The sequence below is a fragment of the Meriones unguiculatus genome, chromosome 11 (genome assembly GCF_030254825.1).
Source record: "Meriones unguiculatus strain TT.TT164.6M chromosome 11, Bangor_MerUng_6.1, whole genome shotgun sequence".
Classification (NCBI taxonomy): domain Eukaryota; kingdom Metazoa; phylum Chordata; class Mammalia; order Rodentia; family Muridae; genus Meriones; species Meriones unguiculatus.
Window position 1 is genome coordinate 86,293,159 of NC_083359.1, and position 26,535 is coordinate 86,319,693.

At 48.0% G+C, this 26,535-nt stretch overlaps 1 protein-coding gene across 3 annotated transcripts in view; it reads left to right on the forward strand.

The window, feature by feature from the left end:
- The first annotated feature begins 2,158 nt into the window (after positions 1 to 2,158).
- Positions 2,159 to 26,535, forward strand: part of Gpr161 (G protein-coupled receptor 161) — a 43,277-nt gene continuing 18,900 nt past the window's right edge. Inside the window, exons 1-2 of one of the 3 annotated variants that reach the window (XM_021631047.2) lie at positions 2,159 to 2,375; positions 23,772 to 24,186. In XM_021631047.2, the coding sequence (XP_021486722.1) occupies positions 23,816 to 24,186 (371 nt within the window). In that variant the 5' untranslated portion in view covers positions 2,159 to 2,375; positions 23,772 to 23,815. Of the gene's footprint in view, positions 2,376 to 2,668; positions 2,870 to 22,667; positions 23,663 to 23,771; positions 24,187 to 26,535 lie in introns of those variants that run through there. The other 2 variants (XM_021631056.2, XM_060364603.1) reach the window with 2 other exon arrangements.

Below are 26,535 nucleotides of genomic sequence, written 5' to 3' on the forward strand. Positions count from 1 at the left end.
AAAACAATCCTAAGATAGCAATCAAAAAAAAGTGTTTGTTGGCAGCAATTTCCATCCCCAAATGCAAGGTAAGTACTGAGCTTGTGAGTTACAGGTAAAAAACAAAAACAAACAAACAAAAACTTTTCTGATAAATAATATATCAGCTAATAAGCATCAGGATAAAAAATGTTTTCCATTGAAGAATTCAAAATGAAAGAGTAAGTCTGAAGCAAGTTTGGTGGAGGGTAGCTTTTTAATTTTTCTGATTGATTTATTTATTTCTTATTTATTTATACAGTATTCTGCCTGCATGCCAGAAGAGGGCACCAGATCTCATTATAGATGGTTGTGAGCCTTCATGTGGTTGCTGGGAATTGAACTCAGGACTCTCTGGAAGAGCAACTAGTGCTCTTAACCTCTGAGCAATCTCTCCAGTGTGAGGGTAGCTTTTGCATGGGAGCCAAAAAAAGAAAAAGGAAAAAAAAAAAAAGCTGTAAACAAATTCTCTGAGTTCTCGTTTCCTCCATGGTGGCACTCTGTGACACAGAGCTCTGGATCTTTCCTGACTGCTAACTTTCAGAAAAGCTTCGTCTCTAGATTGTATGGCCCTGGGTGATAGACTTGCAGCACTTCCTCTACCCTTTACATTTTAAAATCGGTTTAAACTGTGTGTGTGTGTGTTGGGAGCTGGGTGTGTGCACTGGAATACGGATGCCCACAGCGGCCAAAGTTGTCGGTGCCCAGGAAGCTGAAATTATAAGTGGTTTCAAGAAACTTGCTGTGGGTCCTGGGTCTCAAATCTGGATCTTCTGAAAGAGCAGTGGGTGCTGTGAACCACTGAGCAATCTTTTCCGTCCTTCACTTTTTTCATCTCCACAGATAAGCAGGTACCCACACCTCCATGTTGTATATGAATAAGCTGAGCATCAAAAAGGTTAGCTAACTCCCCCAGGATCAGAGCTTAGTTGGCGTTTGATCCCATGTAAATTTAATAATCAGAAATGTTGGAATAAATGTCTAACACACTCTTGAGAACAGCTTGATTTAAGCTGCTTCAAGCATCTAATCGGCCGATGACCTGGACTTTGAACTCAGCTTCTAGTTTTTGACCAAATAAAAAGCATCGAATCACACAGAATAGCAAGCCAGTCGTCTGTTTACTTTTTTCCCCTCGTTATCCCATTTGCTCCCTTTCGTAGTCTGAGCATTTAGCAGGTGGTAGATAGTAAATTATTATTCTAAATGGCGCCTAGTAATAATAAGGAGGCAGCTCCCACAGTGTCAGTCCACAGACAAGGGAATAATTAATGCACTTATCCAAGCAGATAGATTTCAGAGGGATTTGACTACTACCTTAAGCACAGTATCGGTATTTTATTTATTTTTGCTGGAATTTAACAAACTTTATTGCTGCTATCTGATTATTACGCTGACACATTTGCTCTTCCTTTATTACTGTTGTTATTTTATTTTTATTTTTGGCAGTTGTACTGTTCGGTTCAGTTTTTCATCTCCTCAGATCGCAGCACAGAAACACAGGGGGCTGGAGAGGAGTATGAAATCTGTGAACTGAGGAAGAAGGAAAGACTGAGTAGGGGCTTTCTGTGTCCTCTGAGCAAGCAGGCCCTGGTTTTATTCTCGCTGCTTTTTCTCCCCCTTTGTTGGGAGCGGGAGCAGAGGCATTATACAGGTCCGCGTACGTCCACTTTCCGTTCCAACCTGCTTTCTTTCCTTAAAGTCAGGCTTCGGGGTTATTTACTGTGATATTGCCAGGGTCCAGGACCGAGTCTCGCTCTGGACGGATGCCCTCAGCGGTTGGCTGGAAGAAGGAAAGGTGAGTAAGGAAAAGGATGCCCGGAGTCCAACTTGAGAAGGCAGGGAGAGAGGAGGAAGAACCCGAAAAGTACTTGAGGGATGGAGAAAGACATGGAAACGGATGTCCTAGAGGCTGGAATGGGGAAGAGAGGAGGCCCGAGGAGAGACCACAAAAGGTTTCCAGGGGGGAAAGTGTGAGAGCGGAGACGGCGAGGGCGAGACAAAGGGCAGCGGGCTGAGGCTGCTCGAGGCTCGTCGTGGGAAGAAACGGGAAAGAAGCGGCGGGGCGGGGAGGGAGGAGAGCGGGGCGGGGCGGGGCGCGGGGCACCGGGGCTCGGGGCGCGGGACACCGGCCCGGGCGGCGACGGAGGCGGGCGAGCGGCGGGGGGCGGAGCGCGAGCGAGCGCCGCCAAGTTCCTCGGCCTCGCTCCGGGCCGCGGGGCCGCGTGCCGCCGGCGGGAGGAGCGAAGCGGGGCTCGGCGGGCTGAAACCCGAAACCTCGCGGCCGGGGCGCGGCGCGGCGCGCAGGGAGGAAGCGGCGGGGAGGCGGCCCGGCCCTGAGCAGCCGCGGCGCTTCGGTGAGCACCGGGCTGGGGGGGAGCCCGCAGGCCGGGGCGGGACGGGCTGCCCCGGGATGCCGCGGCGCTGAAAGCTGGCTCTGCAGCCCCCTCCCCATTCCCCCACCCCCGAACCCTTTTGCCCCTTCGGCGTGCGGCTCCTCCAGGCGCCCCTCTCCCAAGTCCCGAGGCTCGTTCCTGGCTGTACTGCGCCTTGCTTTTGGGGGGCGGGGGGAAAGCTGGCGCTTTCGCGTCTGGCTTTGGGGCTCTTTGTGGGAAGAGCCTGGGGGGCGCGCCCCTCCAAACCACCGGGCCTTTCAGAAAGCCCACCTGGTTCTGCTGGGTGCAGCCCGCTCCATTCGCCCGGATCCTCGCCGCTCATCCTGGAAAGGGAGAGAGCATCAGCTCCATGCCCCGGACTCAACCGAGGAGGGCCGCGCCCCCTGCGGCCGGCTTAGGAATGGGGGGGTGGGGCGCAGCGGCCGAGACCCTCGGCGGGAAGCCGTGAGAACCAGGTGAGTAACACCCTCCTAGTCAGGATTCGGTGTGACCTGTGCCAAGCCGGGGTGGGGGGCGCACCCAGAAGTCTCCCAGCGCTGCGGGGTGGGTGACCCTGCCCCTCAGATCTGTGAGAGGGAGGTTCGGTTGGTTTAGGGGTTGGGGGGTGAGCACTTTACTAGCTGGGCCAAGGAGCTTAAGCCCTGGTGCATCATGTGGACAAAGGCATGTGGCTTGAGGACGTCTGGTGGGATGGCCCGTCCGGCTTCCCAGGGATTGCAGCCGGGCGTTGGCATCTCCGGGTAGCACAACTCCGAGACTGCCTTCTCATTATCGTACCCCTCATCCCTTTTGCAAAGTGTTCACAAGAGCGGCCATTTAGTTCTCCTCCCTGCTAGGTAGGGAGAAAGCTCCAGTTTGGAAAGGACCCGGGTTCGGTGACTTGCCCTGTGGGGGACATTGATAGATCAGACTGTCTTAGGTGCTGGAGTCTTGGAATCCGTCTCCTCCGGGTAGAGCCAGCCCCAGGGTTGCAGCCTGGCCTCTAGGAGCCGTGGCTTTACCAAACGGATGATGTTTGCCTATAAAATGCGTTTTACTTCAGCCACCTTGAAAGCAGGTGAAAATAGGCTCTTCCCAGCCCATCCAGGAAGAATGGGGAGGGGGAGGGGTGTCAGCTTAAGTGTCCAGGTTCTCCACAGGGTGTCTTCCAGAGCCCCTCTTCTCGCCCTAGCCTACACCCACCTTTGCTGACAGCTGCTTTCACGCTCATCTTTTAAATCCATTCACAGGACAGCCCTGTGGATTGCAATGATTGTCCCCTTTGATGGGCAAGACAACTGAAATTCAGGAAAGTAAAACACGCTGCCCTATTTTTTGTTTGTTTGTTTGCTTGTTTGCTTGCTTGCTTGCTTATTTGTTTTTGTTTGAGACAGGGTCTCTATGCAGACCTGGCTGTCCTATGTGGACGGGGCAGGGATGGGAGATGTTGAACTGGCCGAAATCTGTCTGGCTCTGCCTCCTGGCTGAACGACGGTCTTTTTTTGACTTAGCAATGCTTTGCACGTGAAGGCCCTTTGACTAAGGACTTTTTGTCCTACAGCCCCAATGAGGTGGCAGTGAGCATAGAGACCTTCTCAGAAAGAAACCTGCTTGGTATTTGGGAACTAACTTCAAGACCTTGGGTCCTCAAATCTGTGTTGTAGCCCTGTGTGCTGGGAGTCCTCTGACCACAGAATATGGTGTGGTCAGAGGGTGTGTGTTCTGTTTGGGGTCCAAACTTCGTCTTCTATGAATGTCAGCAGATCCACGTAGAGCCCTATGGTGCGCACTCGTTGGTGAAGAAGTCAGGCAGGTGGGCTGGGTAGGGTTCGGTGTCCAGTGACATCCCAAGGGGAGAAAACCAGCTGTGGACACTGTCACAAGGCCTCAACATTGCTGTCCAACGTGGGCTTTGGGGGAGCTGTAAAATTTTTGTGGAAAAAGAAATCCATTTTTTTTAAAAGTCTTTTAATTCAAAACTCATTTTTGTTAAATGTGCAGAAGACCTAATAATGTGTCCAGTTGACTTGCTGTCCACTCACTGCCAGTCTACAGTCTAGGTTAGACCTTTTGAGACCATCGGAAATGTTGTAAAGCAGGACTCCAGGGGAGAATTTGAAATACCCAAAATTGTAACAAGGTGAAGGTTAGCGACAGTGTGCTTTGCCATTTAGAGGAAGGATTGGCTTTGTGACTCAATGCTTCATTCATTCAACTTACCAGTGATCCCTATCCCGTCCCAAGAGAGAATACTTTCCATTACTTTCCCATCTGCTTCCGGGGCCCTTCTCTGTGCCTGGCAGCAGAGACAGAAGCAGTCCTGGCAGATACGTTCAAGGAAAGCCTGGAGTATGAAGGAAGGGTTTTTCAGTCTGTTAAGTATGAATCCTCATGCCGTACAGTTTCGTCTTTGTTTTGGTTTGTGTTTGCGTTCTACTGGAGTCCTGGATGACTGGGAGCAATCTGAAGTACCTAGCCCTAGGTACTGCCTGGCCCTTGCCCTGTATAGTGTAAGCTCCAGGGTACATAATGATAGCGCTTATCTGGTATATAGTAAGTTTTCAAAGACAAGGGTTATTAGGAAAGATTTTTAATATAGGAATATGTAAAAAAAAAAAAAAAGTCCTTTTCACATCTCCTTGACTCTGCTTCTTCACCTCTGAGGTAACCACAATAACTGTATTCCCTTCCAGGTCCTTATTCTGTGTGTGTGTGTGTGTGTGTGTGTGTGTGTGTACATATGTGCTCATGGAAGCCAGAGGCTGATAACCTTCCTTCCCTGCTCTCCACTTTACAATTTACATTTTGACAATGTATATAATGGTTTGGACCATGCTCCCACTCACTTCCTCTTTTCCCACTCTCTAACTGAACCCCTTCTTCTCCAACTAGCCCTCTCTACTTTCACTCGTTTTTAGACAATTGATCAGGGCTACTTGCGTGCGTGCGTGCGTGCGTGCGTGTGTGTGTGTGTGTGTGTGTGTGTGTGTCTGTGTGTATGTCTGTGTGTGTGTGTGTATGTCTGTGTGTGTGTGTGTGTGTGTGTGTGTGTGTGTGGTGTGTCGGGGGGTGTTATTTATTGCAGCATGGGCAACTTACCATGGCCAATTTCTGTGCTGAAGAAAATGTCTTCCTTACCCAGTGTTTCTGAGACAGGATCTCTCTGGAACCTGGAGCATCCTAGCCCTCTAGGCTCCAGGGGACCTTCGGCCCCACTGACTCCCAGCATCGGAGCTAGAGGTGTGGGAAGGAGGCTTTTCTGCGTGCTGGGGATCTGAACTCAGGTCCTCCTGTTTCACGGCAAGAACTCTGCTGAGGGAACCGTCCCTGCGGCCCCTCCATGTAGGCATTTTTCAGTTCACATGTTTTACCATGCCTGGAGATAGAGGTGATATGCAATATATAATTTACTTATATCATAGCATAAGACATCATGAAATAATAGAATCTACATTTCTAAATTCAGAGGCAACCCAAATATGTTGTATGTACTTTTGAAAAATATTAATACATAAATGGAGGCATATCTAATTTCAATAACTTACTGTTTTGACGTAAGAATATGACATAAAAGTCATCCAATCTCAGTGATAGGTATAATTCTTTTCTTTTGTGACAGGATCTCTTGACTAGCCTTGAACTTGCAGAGATCCACCTGCTCTGTCTCCAAGCGCAGCAACTAAAAACTTGCATCACCACACCCTGCAGCTTCATGCCTTTAAATGGCTACATAGTACTTCATGGTGTACCTACTATTTAAGCATTTTCCCACTGATGGGCTTTTAGCTTGCTCCTACATAACTTAGCTGTCTATCTTTAGGACACGTTTGGAAGATTCCTTGATTAGAATTATTTCTGGAAGTAGAATTTGTGTGTCATAGAATGTGCATATTTTAAGCAGCCTTATTTATTTGTTTGTTTATCTTTTCCAGACAAGGTCTCACTATGTAGCCCTGGCTGTCACATGGACCAGGTTGGCCTCCAACTCACAGAGATCCACCCGCCTCTGCCTTCTAAATGCCCAGATTAAAGGCCCACACCACCCCACCCGGTTTAAGGAGTCATTTAAAGAGTTCTCTTTTGTCTACTGAGGTCTGAAAGACTGTTGAAAAGGATATCTAATTAACTTACTTACGTAAGATTACTTGTTTAGGGTTAGGTCATGGAGTTAAAAAAAAAAAAAACCCACAACATTCCAAATTACAGAAGTTATATAAAGAAACAACTCCACCCCACTCCCGTTCTCCAGCCCTGTGTTTCCTTTTTGACATATAACCAATTTTGCCAGTTTTTGTCTACACCCTCGAAAATAATCCCTGTACCCACAGGTAGAACAACATGTAACGTTTCTTCTTTTTATTTTTCCCTTTCAAAACGAACGCTGTAGTACAATTTATGCCCACTTCTGCATATGACATTTGAAGTTTATCCTGAATCGTAGAGAACAACATTGGTTGTGTGCATCTTAAATGCTAATTGATTCTTCTACATTAACTCTTAACATTTAAGAAATCAACTTGCATTTCCTCCAGTTTTCTCTCAATTCCATGTCCCTCAGTGGCAGAACACTTACCTAGCATGCTGGAAGCCCTGGGTTCCAGCACTGGGGAAGGGGCGGGGCACATGCAGAACTACTGAATTTATTCTGTTTCCCTCTCTTTTGTGATCTCTGTGGTCAGGGTTGCCCGTGAGTCTGTTTAGCCAATCTTTGTTATTATTATTACTATTATTATTTTGCCTTTTAAAGGGTTTTCCCACCAAGTCTGAAGGGTGTGCTTTTCTCGGGCAGCCGGAGTCGGAGCAATGGTGCCGTGGGCAGCAGGTACAATGTATAGGTGCAGAGCTGGACAGAGCAGCAGTGTCTCAAGAGCCGGGAATGACTTGGGATAGCAGAGGCGGAAGGCACCTGCTAATGAGTAAAGTCTTCCAGTGTGGGAATCACACAGCATGGTTGGGCCTGTGTGAGAAACTGTCAGTCTGGCAGAGTGGGGAGGACAGATTGGAATGGGGGCGAGATCCGAGATAAGAAGATGAGATAGAAATGCCTGATAGTAATCTGTGGGGGAGAGGGTGGTACTCTGAGATGGATAATGACAGTTAGGATGAAGTTTTGGGCTAGACTGTAGTGTGGGATCTCTCTCTGTCTCTCTCTCACATACACACAATCTTATTTTGCCCTGTATGTAAATCCAAGGCTGACATGACCATTAATTGACCCAGGATGACACAGATAGGGTATCAGTCCAAGCTGTAGCCCTAATCAGTATTATTTGGCAAGAACAGTCAAAGATGTCCTAGTTTTCTGGTTTTTACTTAAATTTCATGTGTGTGTATGCTTGCATGTATGTATGTGCAGTATGTGAGTGTCCAAATAGACGTAGAGGCCAGAAGACAGCATCAGAACCCCTGGAACTGGACTCACGTGAGGTTGTGATCTGCCTGCTGTGAGTGCTGGGAACTGAACCCAGGTCCACTGCCAGAGCATCAAATGATCTTAACTTTGGAGTTCTCTCTCCAGGACAACCTAGATTTATTTTCTTTTTTCCTGAGACAGGGTCTCTCTGTGTAGCCTTGGCTGTCCTGGACTCTCTTTGTAGACCAGGCTAGCCTTGAGCTCACAGAGATCCCTCTGCCTCTGCCTCCCTGAGTGCTGGGATTACAGGCATGCGCCATGCTACATCCTACTTTTTAAAAAAGACAAGAGTCTCTAGCGCTGGATGGGCTTGAACTTGCTGTGTAACACAGAATGGCTTTGATGATTCTGCCTTCACTTCCCCAGTGCTGGGTATAGGTTTGTGCTACCACAATGCGTTACTTAGTGCTGGGGGTAGAGCCAGGTCATGTGCTAGCACTCTGTGAACAGGTGCATCGTCGGACTCTAGGTTTCTGCCTGGAGAGATGGGGCGAGTGGTGCTCTGCATAGCGTAGAAACAAATGAAAGCTTGTGTATGGGGGCGGTGGGAGCAGAGGTATGTTATATCTGAGGTGCTTGGATGTGTCGCGTGGAAGAAAGCATGTAAGGGTAGGTGGGTGTGGGTGTGTCCGGGTGTTCAGGGAGCGTTAAGTGGTATAGAGAGAGAACACATGGAAAGATAAGTCACCCAAAGGACTCTTGGGCCTAGAGAGATGGCTCAGTGGTTAAGATCATTTGCTGTTCTTCCAAAGGATCCGTGTTTGGTTCCCAGCAACCCCCCAAGAGTGAGTCCTAGACTAGTAAACCCCGATGGCTTCTCTGTGCTGGCTTCCTGCCTGCTGATCCCTATCTCTCACACATACTCCCTCCCAGACGACGTCCACCATGATACGACGCAGTCAGAGGATGCTTAGAGTGTTAGCCTCCAAAACCATGAGCCAAACGAACTTTTTTAATGGCGAAAGCAGTTTGAGATAGTTCTCTACAGCAAGAGAAAACGGTTGACTATACCGGGCCTCGTTTTTCTTCATTGCGCTTGTTACTCCTGGGATTATTTTACCTATTTAGTATTTACCGCTTGTGTCCCATTCCCGCTGTGAGCCTTGTTCTAGCTAGCTTCTGCCGAGTGAACAGCTGTAGGCAAGAGCTGAGCAGAGCGTGGGTCTCGAGTACACACTCGCTGGGTAGCACAGTGAGGGATGACACGGAGAAAACTGACTGGAGGAGAAGATTATAGGAGTGTACAGAAACATGCAGCCATGTGGCTACCCAGGGAAGGAGAGAAGGGACAGCCTGTGTCCTTTAGGCATCTACCTCAGACACGGCCACCAGAGGAAGTATACTCAGAAGAAATATGCCTGTGAGCCATATGAAAATAATATTGCTCAGGCTGGGCTTGTTGGCACGCACCTTTAATTCCGGCACTCAGCAGCAGAGGCAAGCGGATCTCTGTGAGTTGGAGGCCAGACTGGTCTACAGAGTGAATTCGTGGCCAGCTGGGGCTGTACAGTGAGACCCCGTCTCAAAAATAATAATAACAACAACAATGACAATTGTACTATCATATGTGTGAAATTCTCAAGGAATCAATACTGTATGAAATTAAATACACTAATCCTATCATTTTAGCAGTATAGGTTTAATTTGCTTAGCTCTGTGAGGATAATCAGTAGAAAGTATATTTGAGGGTAAAACTTCATTAACGTGTAATTATTGTTTCCCTTCAATAGGAGTAGTTGTTTTGGTGTTCTGAGCACAGCCCTCATTTCTTAACACTTCCTTATGTCTCGTGTGTGTGTTTATGAACGGGGCTGTTTTATTTTCCTTAATCTGTTTGGTAAGCATATATAGAGAGAGATTACTGCTCGTCTGGGACAGGGGACAGTAATCTTCCATCCCAGCATGACTGATGTTTCTGACCAGCTGTATTTTGATGTGCACATCCAACATCCCCTTCCTGATTTGCCGGCAGCGTCTCCCTTGGTGTGACAACCCCGAACGCCCCCTGGCAGTTCCAGGTGTTCCCTGCAGGGGGCGACACCTCTCCTAGGAATAGTGGTTGAGATGGCTAGTTACCTGAGCTGAGATGTCTTGTTTGATCATCGCCCATGTTCCCCAGCCCTCCCTGTTCTCTTCACTCACATCAGGTGAGCCTTTCTGTTCCCGCAGGGGCCTTGAAGGGAAGGGCTTGTGAGACGAAGGGGACATGGGCACGCAGAGTCACAGTAGAGATACGTTTAAAAGTGCCTGGGACCCAGACTTTGCTGGAGCGAGTGCATGAGTGGTTACCAACAACTGAGTCAGTTCACAGCGAGGAGGAAGGCCTCTTCTGCCTTTAGTTTCAGTATTTGGGCCTTACATCCCTAACGGAGCCCAGGAAGTTTTCATTCCGCCTTCTGCCTTCCATCCATTTCATCTAGCTAAGTAATCCACCGGCTTCCTTTACATTGGAAACGGGAGGGATTAAATCATTCATGCCTCAAGTTATTCAGGCATTTTAGAGGTTACCTTGACAGCCCTTCAACCAACTGCTTCTGCTCACGCCTCCTCAGGTATTCCCCTCGGCAACCACACAAAGTAAGTTAGTTCTCTTTCTTTTTCCTCATGGAGAGGCTAAGTCTCAGAGAGGCTAAAAGCCAAGATCACCAGAGCCCAGACCTAGGTTTGGCGGGGGAGTCCATGTTCTTCTATTGATTTCCAGGTTGAAGTGGATCTTAGTGTGGGTTCGCTTTCTGTCACTGTGACAAATACCTGAGATAAACAGCTTAAGCAAGGAAAGACCTATTGGCTCGTGGCTAAAGAGGGTCCAATGTACCGTATGTTCGTTCAGCCATTTCCAAGCCTATCATGGGACTGGGCCTGGTGATGGAGAGGGTGAAATGGGCAGAGCTGCTTATCTCTTGATGGCTGGAGAGCAGGAAGAGGAACTGGAGACTGAAAGACACTCAGCCCAATAATGTACTTCTTCTAATCAGGTCCTCCCAAAACCTTCCACAACTTTACAGAAGTCTATTAAATTATGAGTTCATCGATGAATTTATGCACTGATTAGGTAGGTCATTGCCTTTATGTGTGATCCAGTCACTTCCTTAAGCCATACATCTCAACATTGCTTTGGGAGTCTTCAACACATGAGCCTGTTAGGAAGATACTTTATTTATTTTTTATAGGGAAAAATATAAAATATTTATCTTCTCAAAGGCAATTAAGAAGCATTTGTAAGCCCTGGAAGGGAACATAAAGAAACCATAGTGGTTGAGATGGACAGTTACCTGAGGTCCGTGTGCCTGAATAAAATGGACCAGGAAAACTGTCGATCACAAGAAATGGTGATGGTAACAGCCATGGTATCAGAGCACAGTGTTCCAGAAAGGATTCTTCAGAGTTTAGCTCAAGTGTTCATCAGGCCTCAAAGAGCTACATGCTATTCAAATGAGTGGTGCTCAGGAGCTCATGGCCTGGGGCAGAGGAATGGCTTTCCCAGCCCACATGAATCCTCTCTTGTCCTTTTATTAGCTCTTCACCTGGAGGACACACCTAAGAGCAAAAAGCTGCTGTGAATTAATTACCATGTGAAAGATGCATTTAAATTTTCTTGATCACAGGACCATTTACTCTAATAGCGTTTATTTGGTCCTGTTAGTGCCTGGGATGGACTTGGTTGGGAGGACCTCTCTCAGTTACCAACATCAGATGATCCACTTACAGAATGTGAGGTAGGATTGTTACAGAAAGAAAATGAAGGGGAGGGTGTTGGCCAGGAACTGAGACATTCTCCCTCATACAGCCCTGTTCAGACCTTCTGCATCGACCCCTATGGTCTCTGCAGGAAACCCAGGTTTCTCCCACGTGGCCTTTTGGAACATTAGAATTGAGCCTACCTTTCTGGTGGGTGAAATCCAATGGGACTTGGCAACCTTGCTTTTAAATCCAACAGTTTCCCACACATTGCTGACACGTTATTAAAGCCAGATTCCCAGCTCCGGCCATTTCAAGGACGCCATGTGTGTGGACCGAGCTACCCTTAGCCTGACCTGCACTGTCAGGACCTGCCCAGGAGAAAACAGCTCACCTCAGAGATAGCTGAGGAAGTGACTCCTTTGAAACAGACAGCGTGCATACCTCTGACCTCTATATCTCTGCATTGAAGGCTCCCCCACCCAAAGCGGGGGGAAGTCACAATTCTTATTTTACACATGCTGTTAGTGAACTCAGCGGAGAATTGCACGTTGAATATAGGGAAATAGATGGCCAAAGGTTAGTAGAGCAGATTGAAAGCATTAAAGAAGAAGAAGAAGAAGAAGAAGAAGAAGAAGAAGAAGAAGAAGAAGAAGAAGAAGAAGAAGAAGAAGAAGAAGAAGAAGAAGAAGATGCAAATTGCCACGGGTGTTCGAATTTGCTTCTTTGTTGCTGTGACCAACACCATCACCAAAAGCAATTTGGGGAAGAGAGGGTTATTTGGTTACACTTCCAGATCAAGCTTGGCATTGACGGAAGTCAGGATAGGAACCGCAGAGGAACACTGCTTGCTGGCTCTCGCTCACTCATCCACTCACACCCAGCTTACTTTCCAATATAGTCTAGATCCACCTTCCCAGGTACTTCTGCCAGTGGATGGACCCGTCCACGTCAATCATCCATCCAGGCAGCCTCTCCCAGACACGACCACAGGTCAGTCTGAAATAAGCCATTTCTCACCTGAGGTTCCTCCTTCCCTGGCTATTCTAGGCTGTGTCACGTTGACAACAGAAACTCACTGGCGCACTTGGTGTTCAAGGACATGGTATGACCTCAGTCAGTGGAAAACACAGTTTCAGATCATGTGACAGTGGCCCACTGTTGACCCACCAGTCGATCGATTGATTGTGAAGCTGACAGCCTTCTTGGAGCTTTCAAATGTAAGCGATAGCATTAGAATTGATTTCCAAAGCCATGTCGTCGAGGGGCTTTATGTCTTACGTGCTCTGTTTTAAAATACAGGGAAAAGGAACTGGAAGATGGCTCAGTGGTTAAGCGCACTGGCTGCTCTTCCAGAGGACTCAGGTTTAATTGCCAGCACCCACACAGCGGCTCAGAACTGTCTGTACCTCCAGTTCCAGGCGATCTGATGCCCTACTCTGGAGTATTCTGGTATTAGCTACACACATGGTGCACAGACATACATGCAGACAAAAACATCTATACATATAAGACAAATTAAAACATATGGAAAAGTATGATGCGTTTTCATGGATTTTGCTGAAAGACTTACTAGAAAGAGTTAACAATCTCTTTCTCATTCTGAAACATCCCAGGGGGTAAGCTGGTCTTCAAGTGCAGTTTTAGAAACTGCCTCAGGTGGTGCACTCCTCAATGGTTGCATTCTCCTTGTATGTTTAGGGTTACCATGGGAACGGGTGAACCGGTTAGGGTTGTGGGGTCTTTTGCACCAGGGGTTGAGGATAATGAGTCAAGGGTGGATGGAAAGGGATGGGAGAGTGAGTGGCTGCCCCACGGCACCTGGTCCCGCCAGCATCTCTTTCCACCCTTGACCAGTGACTCAAGATGGAGTGCTTTTCTCAGTCAGGAAACTCTTCTACAGGGACTTAGCTGAGTAGGTTAGCAAGCGGCCAGGTGTCATGGCTTCACCGCTCATTAGGGGACTTAGCTATTTCTGCATTGTTTGGGACTTCCAGCCATAGGCTCACGTCTCCTAAGGGTCTCCTTAGGAGAAAGGGAAAAGAATGGAAGCCCTCACCAAATCCTGCTCCTTTAATCAGCGAACGGAGGCCAGACTCACCATCTGGAGTCTTCCTCACTCCTGCTCCACCTTATCTTTTTTTTTTTTTTAAGTGTCTTTTAAATTGTAGTCTGTTTCGAGTGGGTTATCTTTTCTCCCAGGTGGGTCAGGAGGGTCAGGCTTGGTGTCAAGTGAGTTTACTGCTGAGTTATCTCACAGGTCCTCTACCTTATGTTTTGGGACAGGGTCGCTCACTGAATCTGTTCCTTACCAGTCGGCTACACTAGCTGGCCAGCGAGTTCTGGGCATTTTCCCATTTCCACTCCCCCTGTGCTATGGTTACAGAGAAGCTCCTCATGCTTGCCCTGTGGAGGACTTTGCTGACTGAACTTTGTCCCAGCCCTCAAACAAGACACACGTAGCCTGGAGCAAAGTGACGGGTGCCGAGCTATAGGAAGGCATGGTTGAATACTAACTACATTCCAGATGTGGGCCAGATTCCGGAATGGGATTTGGGGTACGAGAGAATGTGAAGAAGCAGGGGTGACTCCAAGATGGAGCTCTGGACACCTGGAAGGAGTTCAGGGAAGGGGGTGCCGTGCAGGAGCGTAAAGAACATGGGAATCACGGGTGGTCTGGGACACGTTAGGCTTTCAGTGTCTGTGACAGGAGATGTTGAGTGGCCAGCCGGATTCAGGGGTCTGCAGCGTGGGGGACGGGTGTGTGTGTGTGTGTGTGTGTGTGTGTCGTTGGTGTCTCCCTATCCAGGCTGGGGCTTCTGAGCTGGTCCTGGTCCAGTTGCCAGTTGACTCATTAGGGCCATTTCTGGCCACAGCGTCAGGTAGACTTGGAATGCCGTGGACAGTTCTGCCCTGGTCTGACCTAGTTTTGTGTTGCTGGGATTCCTATTCTGGGGGCATGGCCTGAGCCCCACTCGAAAGATCTGGCGTCTGTTCTTCTGCTGAGAGGAACCACATGGTCCAGGCTGGAGTTTCCAGTGAGAGAAGGATGCTTGCCTGGTGGGCAGCTGGCAGTGCCACCGTGATAAAGACTTTCTCTGCCTTTGGGTGGCTAAAGCCTCCCCTTTCCCTGAAGGACTTCCTCACGGGGCACTGGCACTCCAGAGCTGTGTTCATTGCATCCTCCCCTGCCTGTTTGTGGGTGTAGGGGAGGCTGAGACAGACATTCCTCACCTTCTGGTGTCTATTGGGACTGGTAAACCTGGGAAGTCTGAAGGCAGCTGTGACCGTTGCTAGCCAGACCTGGGAGAGGGGCCAGTTGCCCATTTAAAAAAACTCCACTAATGATTTGCTTCTGAGAGTCCAGCTTTGCCTGGGACTGAGTGTTCCTCAGGCTTTCCAACAACAGAAACAGTAAACAGATTTTCGCTCGATGTAGAGTTCTGCTCTACCTTGTCACCCATCCCAGCCTCTTTGGTGCACGGTTGCTTCATGATTTCATTCAGAGGCTCCGCCTCAAAAGCACAGAGAAGTTGTTGAATCCCTGGAGCTGGAATTACAGGAGAAGAGGGGGCGGAGGGCGAGTGCAAGTGCCTATCTCCTGCTCGCTCTCTTGTGGCCTATGCCTTTGGTATCCTGCCCATGAAATAATTGTTGAATCCAATGTCACAAATTAGTGAATTTTTTGTATCTCGGCTTCATCTGACACGGATCTTGGGAACCAAACCTGGGATTCTTTCTGTAAGTCAACCACTCTGAACTACCAAGCCATCTTCCGGCCCCAAAATTCCATTATTATTATTATTATTATTATTATTATTATTATTATTATTATTTTGGTTTTTCTAAGACAGTGTTTCTCTGTGCAGCCTTGGCTATCCTGGACTCACTTTGTAGACCAGACTGGTCTCGAACTCACAGAGATACACCTGCCTCTGCCTCCCTGACTGAGTGCTGGTATCACAAGCATGCACCACTGCATCTGGCATGATGGACGGATTCTTAAAGAAATTTTTATTAGGGGTGAAGTACACAAATACACATGGCATAAAACTTACTATTGTGATTGCTCCCAAGTGTACCGTACAGTCCCGTGGTAGTAACCACAGTGCTGTGCAACCGTTACCTTCACCCGCGGTAGAACTCAGCATCTTGCGAAAGCGAAACCTGTGCCCACTGAATAAGCGATGTCCCATCTTCCCGGATACTGGCCACCGCCATTTTGCTTTCTATCTTCGTGATATCCTGGTGGCTGTGTTCAGTTCTTCTTAGCATCATCATTAGTGTGTAGCATGGTGTGCATATGGAGCTCAGAGGAGAACCTGGTGAGGCTGCTTTTCTCCTCCCACTTTTATGTGGGTTCCAGGAGTGGCAGTCAGGTTGCAGACCTGTAATGAATTGGTCTTTACCTATGGATCCATCTTTCAGGTCTTGCTTTCAGTTCTTTCACACACGTACCCAGCAGTGGGATGACTGGATCATACAGTAATTCTCTGCACTAAGTTTTTCAGGGACCGTGTTCCACAGTGGTTCTACTAGGCATGCTTTTATTTCTTAATTTATATTGTTGCTGCTATTATTATTATTATTATTATTATTTGGGGATGGCTTTTCATTATGTAACCATAGATTGTCTGGAATTCAGTCTGGCCTTGAACTTGTAGAGATCTCCTGGCTTCTGCCTCCCCAGTGCTGGGATTAAAAGTGTGTGTTACCATGCCCAGAGAGATACAGTTTTTCTCATCATATCATCACCAACACTTGCTTTCTCCATGTTTTTGTTGTTGTTGTTAATGAGCGGAAGGACATCTTTGTGTTGCTATAACTAGTTGGTGATGTTCAGCATTTGTTCATGGCTGCTTGCTTTCTTTGATGAAGAAAGACTGTTCAAGTCTTTTGCCTGTTTTCTAGTTGGGTTGTTTGTGTTTTTGTTCTTGGAGTTGTAGGTGTCTGTTATGTATTCTGCATACCAATTCCCTATCAAATACGTAATTTTCTCCCACTTTTGTGGGATACTTTTTTATTCTCTTGAGAAAAAAAGAGAGCATCTTTGGATGCATACAGTTTAAACATTTTAAGGAAATCAAATTTGTCTATTTCTCTGTCTCTTTCTCTCTCTTTATCTCTCTCTCTCTCTCTCTCTCTGTGTGTGTGTGTGTATGTGTGTGTGTGTGTGTGTGTGTGTGAGAGAGAGAGAGAGAGAGAGAGAGAGAGAATGCAAGTGCCTATCTCTGGTGCTCTCACTGTGGCCCATGCCTTTGGTATCCTGTCCATGAAATCACTGTCGAATCCAATGTCAGGAATTCTTGCATTTTTTGTACCATTCCAAGTCCTCGGTCCTCTCCCATTTATTAGTTTGCTTCTTCTCTTTCAGTGAAGTTATTAAACAAATAGATTTATTAAAGGTAATCAACTCTCTATGCATTCATTCCACAAACAGAGAGACTATTCCAAGCAGGTGATAAGCACAAACAAAAGTAGACTGAAAGTAGAGTATGTAGCCCGGCTCCAGCACTGTGCAGCAGCAGGCGGGTGATGGGTGGGTGTGGATGGGTGGGTGTGGATGGGTAGGGGTGGATGGGTGGGTGGCCCAGACGTGAGAAATGGAACAAGGGTAGACCATGTAGACTCTCCTGTATTGTGTGGAGTGGACGGGTTAAAGATCAGTTGACAGCCGCAAAACCAGCTTGTAGGGCTAAGCTTCCTTACCTTGAACTTAACCTTTCTTAGCCCACTTCCTATTTCTTTAGTGGGTGCTCTTTAGTGGGCCCGGGCACTATTTTAGGAACTGTACAAATATTGACTCATTGACAAGCTCCAGAACAGGCACTCCTTTTGCCTCTGTTTTACAGTTGGAAACTGGTGTCCAGAGAAGCTAAGTAACGAGCCAAGAGCCTGAATCTGGGCAGATATTGGACAAACACATGTCTCAGGCTTTTGTGGACTGTAGTGGCAGAGGTTAAGCAAAGAGGCCTAAACCACAGACTTCCAGCTGCAATTCTGAAGGATGCCACAAAGGGGCTGACAGTGTTTCTGCCTAGCAAACTACAAATTCAGAAAGAGACCATGAGGTCAAGTGGGTTCACATGCTTGCTTCTTTTCCTTCCCTTGATGTATTTTCCCAAATAGACCAGGACACAGACCTGATTCACACATCAAGATATTCTGAACAAGGACATGCCTAGCTCTGTGAGACGCAGTGGGAGAGCAAAGCACTGAGCACCATCCCCAACTCCAGGAAGGGCAGTGGGGGTGCACGTTGTCCACGGGGTAACTGAGGCCATTCTCCCGTCCCCACCATCTTTAGGCCGACTTTCACGTGACTGCCAGAGCATGATGAAGGGAGACTGGGAAGAGAGCTCTTTATATACATAGATGTGAAGAGCAGGGACCCTGTGATCCCTTTCTGGCCCCTGTCAAGCTGTGTGGCCTTGTTTGTGGGTGGGATTGGAGCGGGGGTTCACACTACTCCTTTCAGGTATCTGAAATGCAAACAAGGTGGTTATTAGAACCTGCTCCCCGACTCCGCCCACCCCCAGCTACTGTGATTGATGTACATAGGTGCTTTGAGGTACACAGACTACGAGCCTCTGGGAGTATGATCAAAATAGCACAGTGACCTCACTGGAGCTTGTTTGAAGTGGTGCTTTGGAAAATCTCCTCACCTGGAGGGGGATATCTGAGCATCTCATGTGTTTATCTGTTTGCATTTCGTCTCCTTAAATGAAGGCATCTGTGGTCCTCTGGATGTGTGGGGTGAAGATGGAAAGGAAGGGACACTAGCTCTAGAAAGGCGAGGGGGAGGAAATGAGCCATGACCTCACTCAGGGGGTACCCCAGGGTTATCAGAAAAGAACTTTCTGTCAAAAGAGACTTATTTTCCCTTCTGCCAAAGGAGACTTATTTTTCTGTCCAGCTGAACTCCAGTCCTGTCCTGTCAAGTGGTCCATTGTTAGTATTAGGAATTGTTAGTATTGTTAATATTAGGAATTCCGCCTCCTTCATCCTCACGGTGCCCACCTATTTGCAGGCTCACTGACGGTCCTATTTATAAGAGGTGTTATGGAAGAAGGGAGGTGTGTTAGGGTTTCTATTGCTGTGATAAAACACGGCGACTACTTGGGGAAGTTAACAGTCCATCACTGAGGGAAGTCAGAACAGACACTCGAGCAGGGCAGGAACCGGGAGGCAGGAACTGAAGCCAAGGTCATGGAATACAATGCTGACTGGCGCGCTCCTCGAAGTTTGCTCAGCCTGCTTCCTTGTATCATCCAGGACCACCTGCCCATGGTGGCACCACCTCCAAGTGGGGTAGGCCCTCCCACGTCAATCATTGAGCAAGAAAATGGCCCATAGACTTTGCCACAGGCCAACCTGGAGAAGACATCCCCTCAGTTGAGGCCCGGGACGTTTTTGTCTCCTGGCACAAGTGGACCCTGCAGACACCCCACTCTGGAGGTGACGAGCCTTCTGCACTTTCATGCAAGGGTGTTCCACGAGTCCAAGAAGAGAAGGATAAGGAAGTTTCCTGATGGCAGCTGAGGTAGCAGAGCCCTGCCTGAAGAGTTGGCATAAGCTTGGAAAAAAGGTAGCATCCTGACACATTAAAAGCAGATCATAATGTGTTAGGAGATTAGTCAGGACTGAGTTTCAAGTGACAGATACGGAAATTAGCATAAGTAGGAGGCCGGGCAGCCTGAGTATGTAACTGAGAAAAACAAGATTTTAGAATCCCAGGCTCTTCTGAGAGCATTTAGCAGATGGGTTAACTTGCATCTTGTCCCTTTCTCTTCCCAGCATGCCACACACTCTCAATCTCTCAGCTTTATTTCTTGGTAAACCCTTCCCATGTCGTGTAGAAGTGACCAGCTGATGCGAAGCTATTGTGTCTGATTATATAGTCCCTCGGCTGACTCCTGTTCCTCGAACACTTCCAGCCAAAGCTCTGAGCCTGGAGGTCTGTGACTGTCTGTAGATGGAGGTAAAAACTGTTGTGGTGAGGGCAGGCTTGTGCCAGATGCTGTTAGGGGCTGGACATAACCAAACTCCATCCTCACATAAAAGCCGCCATCCCACAGGCACGGAAACGGAAGTCAGGGGGATTTGACTACAGTCTCCGAACTAGGTTTTTTTCCTACCCTGGTTAGTGTGGTGTCAAAGTCTGTTTGTGGTCTCAGATCCTAAGCCCTTGTCACAGTCTCTGGTAGCAGTAATGGAGCAGGAAATGCAGTCCAAGCCAGTGATAGCCAGAATTCTAGGGAAAAGTGTGAGGCAGGATCACAAAATAAACTTACTGTCGTGGAAGAGAGAAGCCTGTGGTAATCCTGTCCTTGCGACTCTAGCCTTGGAGAGTCTGTACGGGAATCATCACACAGACTGGTCTGCACAATCGAACAAACACCATCCCTGTGCTCTGCGGGGCTGCCCTGTGCTTTACTCAAAAATGAGTATTGATCGCCGTCTTGAGTCACAAGGCTTGGCTCTGGATGACTTGAGGCTGTAGCCGGTAGTCTAAGGATGGGATGGCTTACTGTCTTTGGAAACAGATGGCTAGCCCAAAAGCAGTTCCAGAAGGCCAGTGGCTACTCTTAGATCTGTGGCCTTAAAGGAGCCGTGTGTAGCCGCCAGCCTTCCTGGGACTTTAGCTCTCTCACGGACAGTCGTGCATTAACACCCTCCCTGGTGTCTCTGTCTAGCTACGTGTCAGAGAAGCAGTGGGTCGTTGGCTCAGAGCAGCGTGCGAGTTCAGAAACACCTCTTTGCCCTGCAAAGAGGTGCTCCCGGGAGTAGAAATATGAGTCACTCAGGAACTTGCTTCTATTCAATGGGCCCTGGCTTGTCAGGCCCTGGGTGAGCCGGCTGTCAGCCAGGAAGTCTTGGATGGCTGAGGCCTTCCAAATCCCCTTTCTTGTCCTTTAAAGATCCATCTGGGTGGGACCTGCCAGGGTGTGCGCCTGCCTACTCCAGGCCTACTGGTAGAGACTAGGATTTTGGATTTTCCTGGGTGGGCACCTCTTTGGCCCACATTCCTCCTCTCCCTCCTAGAGAAGGTTGGGCCAGGAGACCTCAAGGACCCTTGCCAGCTGCAGCTCCCTCATTCTGGGTTCACTGGTGGGCCTGCTAACCCGAGCAGTGGAGACTCCTCTGGTCTCATCTCCTGGGCTGGAATGCTTGGCATCCGTTTTTGTCCTCTCAGGAGCTGCCTGTGCGATGTGAACTCGCTCACAAAGTATTAAAGTCACTCATCAACCAAGCTGGTGTATAACAGGGATCTGACCAGGGGCTGGGAATATGTACCCGAAGTCTCTGCCTGAGGACATGTTCATTTGTAATAATTCTCACTCCAGTCACATCTGTAGGCTTCCATGTTCAACTAGCCAGGAGGGGGAAAAATTTCAAAGAGGTCTCACTTTGGAGCCCAGGCTAGCTTGGAACTTTTTGTGTAGACCAGGGTAGCTTCAAACTCAGAGATCCTCCTGTCCCTGCCTCCCAAGTGCTGGGATTAAATATGTACACTACTATACGAGGTGAGAAATATATTTTGGGGGCTCCATTATGCAATATAGTGACTATAGTTATAACAATATCATGTATATTTCAGAACTGCTAAAAGTAGATTTTTAAATGCCCACTCCAGGGAGGAAAAGTATGTGACCTGTTGAAAATGTTAATTATCCTTATTTATGTACCCCATGGAATACATATAATTGTCATGTTAAATGAAAAAAGAGAGCCTGAGCTGGGCGTGGTGGTGCACACTTTTAATCCCAGCACTGGGGAGGCAGAGGCAGGAGCATCTCTGTGAGTTCCAGGCCAGCCTGGTCTATAGAGCAAGTCCAGGACAGCCAGCACTACAAGAGAAACCCTGTCTTGAAAAATAAAAAAAAAAAATTAAAAACAAAGAAAGAAAAGAAAAAGGAGCTCCTCTTTGGTATGTTCATTTTTAAAAACCTTTTAATATTGTAATATTTGTAGTTGTTGTTTAAGTTTTATGTTTTACCATTTTTATTTACTTTTTACTTTTACTTTTCCAGCTTTTTTTTTTTTTTTTTTTTTTTTGAGATGGAGTCTCACTATGAAGCTCTGACTAGCCTAGAACCCACTATATAGACCAGGCTGGTCTTGAACTACCAGCGCTCTGGCTGCCTCTGCCTCCTGAGTGCTGTGTTCAAGGTGTGTGCCCCATGCCTGGTGCCAAGTCTTTTTCTTAACCATCACTTTATACCTATTGCCGCTGACTCAGAATGATATGTGTATGTAAAGGTTTGTTGAGATGCCAACTAATAATTTACTTAGAGGCAATGGAATCCAGAACTTGGCAACTAAAGTCGAAAATTAGAAAGACCCTTACACCGATATACACCAGTGGTTGGGACACCTCCACAGCGTTTTCAAGACACAAAGCTAAGGGAACTAAGCCATTGCATAACCATCAAGACTCAGAACATTTTAGCAGCTTGGGAATATGGGCTGACATGCACAATGTAAGCTTTAGTAGAAATAATGTTTGCACTTAGTTTTAGAAACACTAGTTCCGTAGGCTGAGACTGGAGACATCTGCCTTGACAGCATTTCCTATACTGTAAACTTTGCATGTTACTCTACACATACTTACATAAGCCCAGCAGGGGGACAGCATTGCTATAAGATAATCAGATTTAGAGTGAATACTGGAAGGACGCTGGTCCTGATGTAGGAGAAGACTGACCCTTTGCGCTTGACATTGGCTAGACCATATACAGAATCGTCCGTTCATTTCCAGATCAGGAGGGTCATTGACTTCTGTGAGCCAGTGTAAAAGGCGTCTGTCTGGACACTGTGGTGACAAATGGTTGAGACCTGGAGAGACCTGGATGGCGAGAAGGAAGGTTGTCCAAGGATGAGGGGCTTGGGTTACTCAGTGCCGCTCCAGGCAGCATGGTTGAGGTCAGGTTCCTGTGGCAGGAGCTTGCCAGCTAGATGTAGGACTTGTGGAAAGGCTGTTTTTTTCCCTCCCTTCCCCGTGGCATTGGGGACCATCTTGCTGCGGAATGGAGGCGGTTTAGTCACCAGGGATCTTGTCTGTCTCACAGAAAGCTGTCTTCTCTTTCTTTCTGATGTTTTCTGTTCATGAACAACAGGAGCAGGTGGGGAAAGCAATCTGTGGGATTTTTTTGGGGGGGGGGGCTGATTAAAGTAGATGAAAAGTTCTCGAGAAACATTAATCTACATATTTTATACTTAAAATGTGTCAGCCTTGAATTTTGGCCAAGATCCTGAGCCAGTATCCTGAGAACAGGGACCATACCTAATAGTGAAGTCTCTGTGGGCCAAGATGGCGCCTTCCTGTCCCCATCCACAATTCCTACTTGCTTCCTTGCCTCCACCATGCTTAATGAGAGCAACCACCCCGCTTTGGCTTTTAACCCTGACTGACTGACCCTGCTCAAAACCTCGGAATTGTTATTCGGATAATCTCGTGGTTGAATTAAACGTGGCAGCCAGTGAGCTGGGATGAGGCAAAGGTATGGATTGGGATTCTGTAACTCAAGGTGGCCTGAAGCCCTTGGGAGTTTCTTTATGATGACAGTTTTACCAGTTGGAAATTCACCCCCAGAGCAAGGGTCCAGAGCTGCACGCAGTCCACAAAATCTCCTGCAGAGCATACTTATGACAAGCCACCTGCCCCTCTGCAGATCTGGGCTGGCATAGCTGAGCGATAGAATGCTTGCCTGGTACATGCAGGATGCTGGATTTGATGCCCAGTACTGCATGCCAGGGAGGGTGGGGTTTCTACTTCAGAGTTTTTGAGGTTTTGGTCCAAAGGGGGTCAGTCGGCCCATAGATTGCTGGGGGCCTATAGCAAGCTGCACATCACAGTGGAATGCATGGTAGAGGAGAACTGTTTACCTCGGAGCAATCAGCCTTCAAAACAGAGAAAGAGGACGACAGAGTCCCGTCAGCCTCTAATGAACTAAAACCTCCCATCAGGCCTTATGGCCTGACTGCTTCTCCCCAGTCTCTTTCCTGATGCCAAGCCGACACTAAGGGTTTGACGTGTGGGTCTTTGGGAGACATTCCAAAGCCAAGCTATCACAGGGGGCGAAATGGGAACAGTGGTCCATTACAGAGTCAGCAAGCTGGACACAACAAGCTGGAGAAGTTTAATGGGACAGACTGCCTAAGAGATTCCAAACAGGTTGGTCAAAGTGAGGTGCATGCCCTGCTAAGCCTCAGCTCCATCTTTCATCAAGTGGCAAATGATGTGATCTGATGAGTCTCTCTTGGGTCCTGCCTTCTTTCCTCAGCTGTCCAGAATGCTCTGCTCACCACATCCCCGGGTGCACTGACCATGAGCCTCAACTCCTCCGCCGACTACAGAAAGGAGCTGAGCAATCTCACTGCCCCGGACGGTGGCGAAGGGGGCGTTGTCACCGAGTTCATAGCCCTCATCATCATCACTGTCTTCGTCTGCCTGGGCAACCTAGTCATCGTAGTCACCCTCTACAAGAGGTCCTACCTCCTCACCCTCAGCAACAAGTTCGTCTTCAGCCTGACCCTGTCCAACTTCCTGCTGTCCGTGCTGGTGCTGCCGTTCGTGGTGACTAGCTCCATCCGGAGGGAATGGATCTTTGGCGTGGTCTGGTGCAACTTCTCCGCCCTCCTCTACCTGCTCATCAGCTCGGCCAGCATGCTTACCCTTGGGGTCATTGCCATCGACCGGTAAGTTCGAATCAGCCTTGGAGAGCTGGAGGCTTATGGAAGGAGGCATCTCTGGTTAAGCTGCTTCAGATGGTCTTGTTCCTGGGAAGGGCACTAGAATGTTTTTTTTTTTCAAGACAAGGTTTCTCTGTGGAACCTTGGCTGTCTGGACTTGCTTTGTAGACCAGGCTACCCTCAAATTCTCAGAGATCCACCTGTATCATCTCTTCAGTGCTGGGATTAAAGGCTTGCGCCACCACAGTCCGGCTTGTTTTCCCATTGTTAAGTGATGCACAGCTGTAACTTTATTTATTGTTTAGTTTTTTTAAAAAAGAAGATTGGTTGCTTAAAAAAAAAAAAATCCCCAGGAACCTCTAGTTCTTGTTTTACGCATGAAGCAAGGGCCAAAGAGAGTGAAATGTCAGAGTAGGAAGTGAGTCCCGTGTTCAAATTCAACAGTTTCTCTCGGCTGTGTGCTTGATAGGCCTTGATTTGGTCTCTAACGGGTGGGCCCCAGATAAAAGCCTCCTTTACTCTGTGGAGATGGACCAGGACTGGTTGAGGGGAGCAGTGGGAAGACAGACAGCCCAGGGAATGATGGTACCCGGAGAAGACCAGCAGGCTTTTACAGCTCGTGTTGACTCTTCTGCCCGCAGTGTGACTGCGGCGGAGAGGATGGACGCTGATGCCCACGCTGAGCAGCCACGCTGGGTCCTGGGAGTACTGTGCTTTGCAGGCAGGCTTAGCTTTCAATCGTCATATGTTTCAACTGTCATGCGCGAGAGCTGGACTTCTTGACAACAAAGAGAATGGAGTCAAGATCTATGATTTCCTGGAAACTGGGAAGGATGTCAGGGGGAGGGCTGGGGACATTACAGAGGGGGCTAGTCATCAGGGATGTTATCATAGCTGACACAAGTCTCCAGATTCTTGGGAACACGCTTATTTGGGTTGGACTAGCTACCCTGAGCCCAGGGGATGCTGCACTCCAAGGCTGGATTCTTGTTTTCCCCGTGGCTTTGTAGAGAATGTAGAACGAATGAGTCAAATGAATTAGTTAGCTTCTCCAAATGTCATAAAAATAACATAAAAAAAAAAGAATAAAAGAAGAGATAACTCACAGTGTAGCCAACCAGGCATGGCCACTGCATGTTGTCAGCGCATTCACCTCTGGGTACTTTTTAGTTGTCTGCAGTACACTTTTTACATTTTTCTTCTTAGATTTGTTTATTTTATGTGCACGAGTGTTTTGCCTGCATGTATGTATGTGTGTCATGTGTGTGCATGGTGCCTGCAGAGGTCAGAAGGGGACATCAGCTCTCCTGGAACTGGACTTACGAATGGTTGTGAACTACCAGTTGGATACCACAAACCAGATCCAGGTCCTTTGCAAGAACAACCAGTGTTCTTTCTTAACCACTGAGCAATCTCTCCAGCCACTCTATAGTACAGCTTTAAAATTATTTTAATTATGTGTGTGTATGTGTGTGTATATGTGTGCGCGTGTGCGCATTGATGGTACCCTGGTGGTTGAGGTTGCAGTTCTTGCCTGGACCGAATAGCCATTACCAGCTTGGTGCTAAAGGCAGAACTCCCTTCCCTCAGCAGGGTCCCCTCCTCTCTGCCTGACTTCATCTGGAGAGTGTCTTTTAACAGAGACTCCCCACTTGATACACGGCCTCTGACACAGCTCCCTGCTAACTCTCCCCTCCCTGTGCCTCTATGTTAATTAGGCACTGAGATTCTATTCTTATGATGGGAGTGTGCTGTATAATGTAAAGCAAGCATCCTTGAAGTGCCTAGTTCCAACCAATTATGTACACCTATTCTTGGAGCTTCCCCCCAACTCTCCTAGGAATTAAAGTTGAACTAGCCATCAGCTGTCTGCTGATGTGTGATCCCTGTAGGGTTCTTGCAGGCCATTCCAGGCATGCTTCTCGTCTCCTGTCCCTTCTGGCTTTGCAAGCTGCTTTAAGGCTGCCCCAGGCAGGAGGAGAACCAACAGGTGCAGGAGTAGGTACCCAGAGAGGCCTGGATCTGGATCTGGAATTACAGGTGGTTGTGAGCCAGACAACATAGCTTCTGGGAACCGAATACCGGGCCCTTTGCAAGAGCAGCAAGCCCAGAGCCACCCCTCCAGGCCAACAGTACTATGCCGTGCTTCATTGTTGAACCATGACCATGAGCATCTCCTCCCATCTCGACCCTTGGAGAATGCACTGTTAGTCATGTGCTGCTCTGTGATGGACTCCGACTCTGATTTAGGTGGTTTCACATAGCTCCCTGCAGTGCTCAAGTGACCCTGTCCATTTGTGAAATTGCTGTGCCTTCAGTCAAAGTAAAACACATGTCCAGGACACTTGGTAGAGA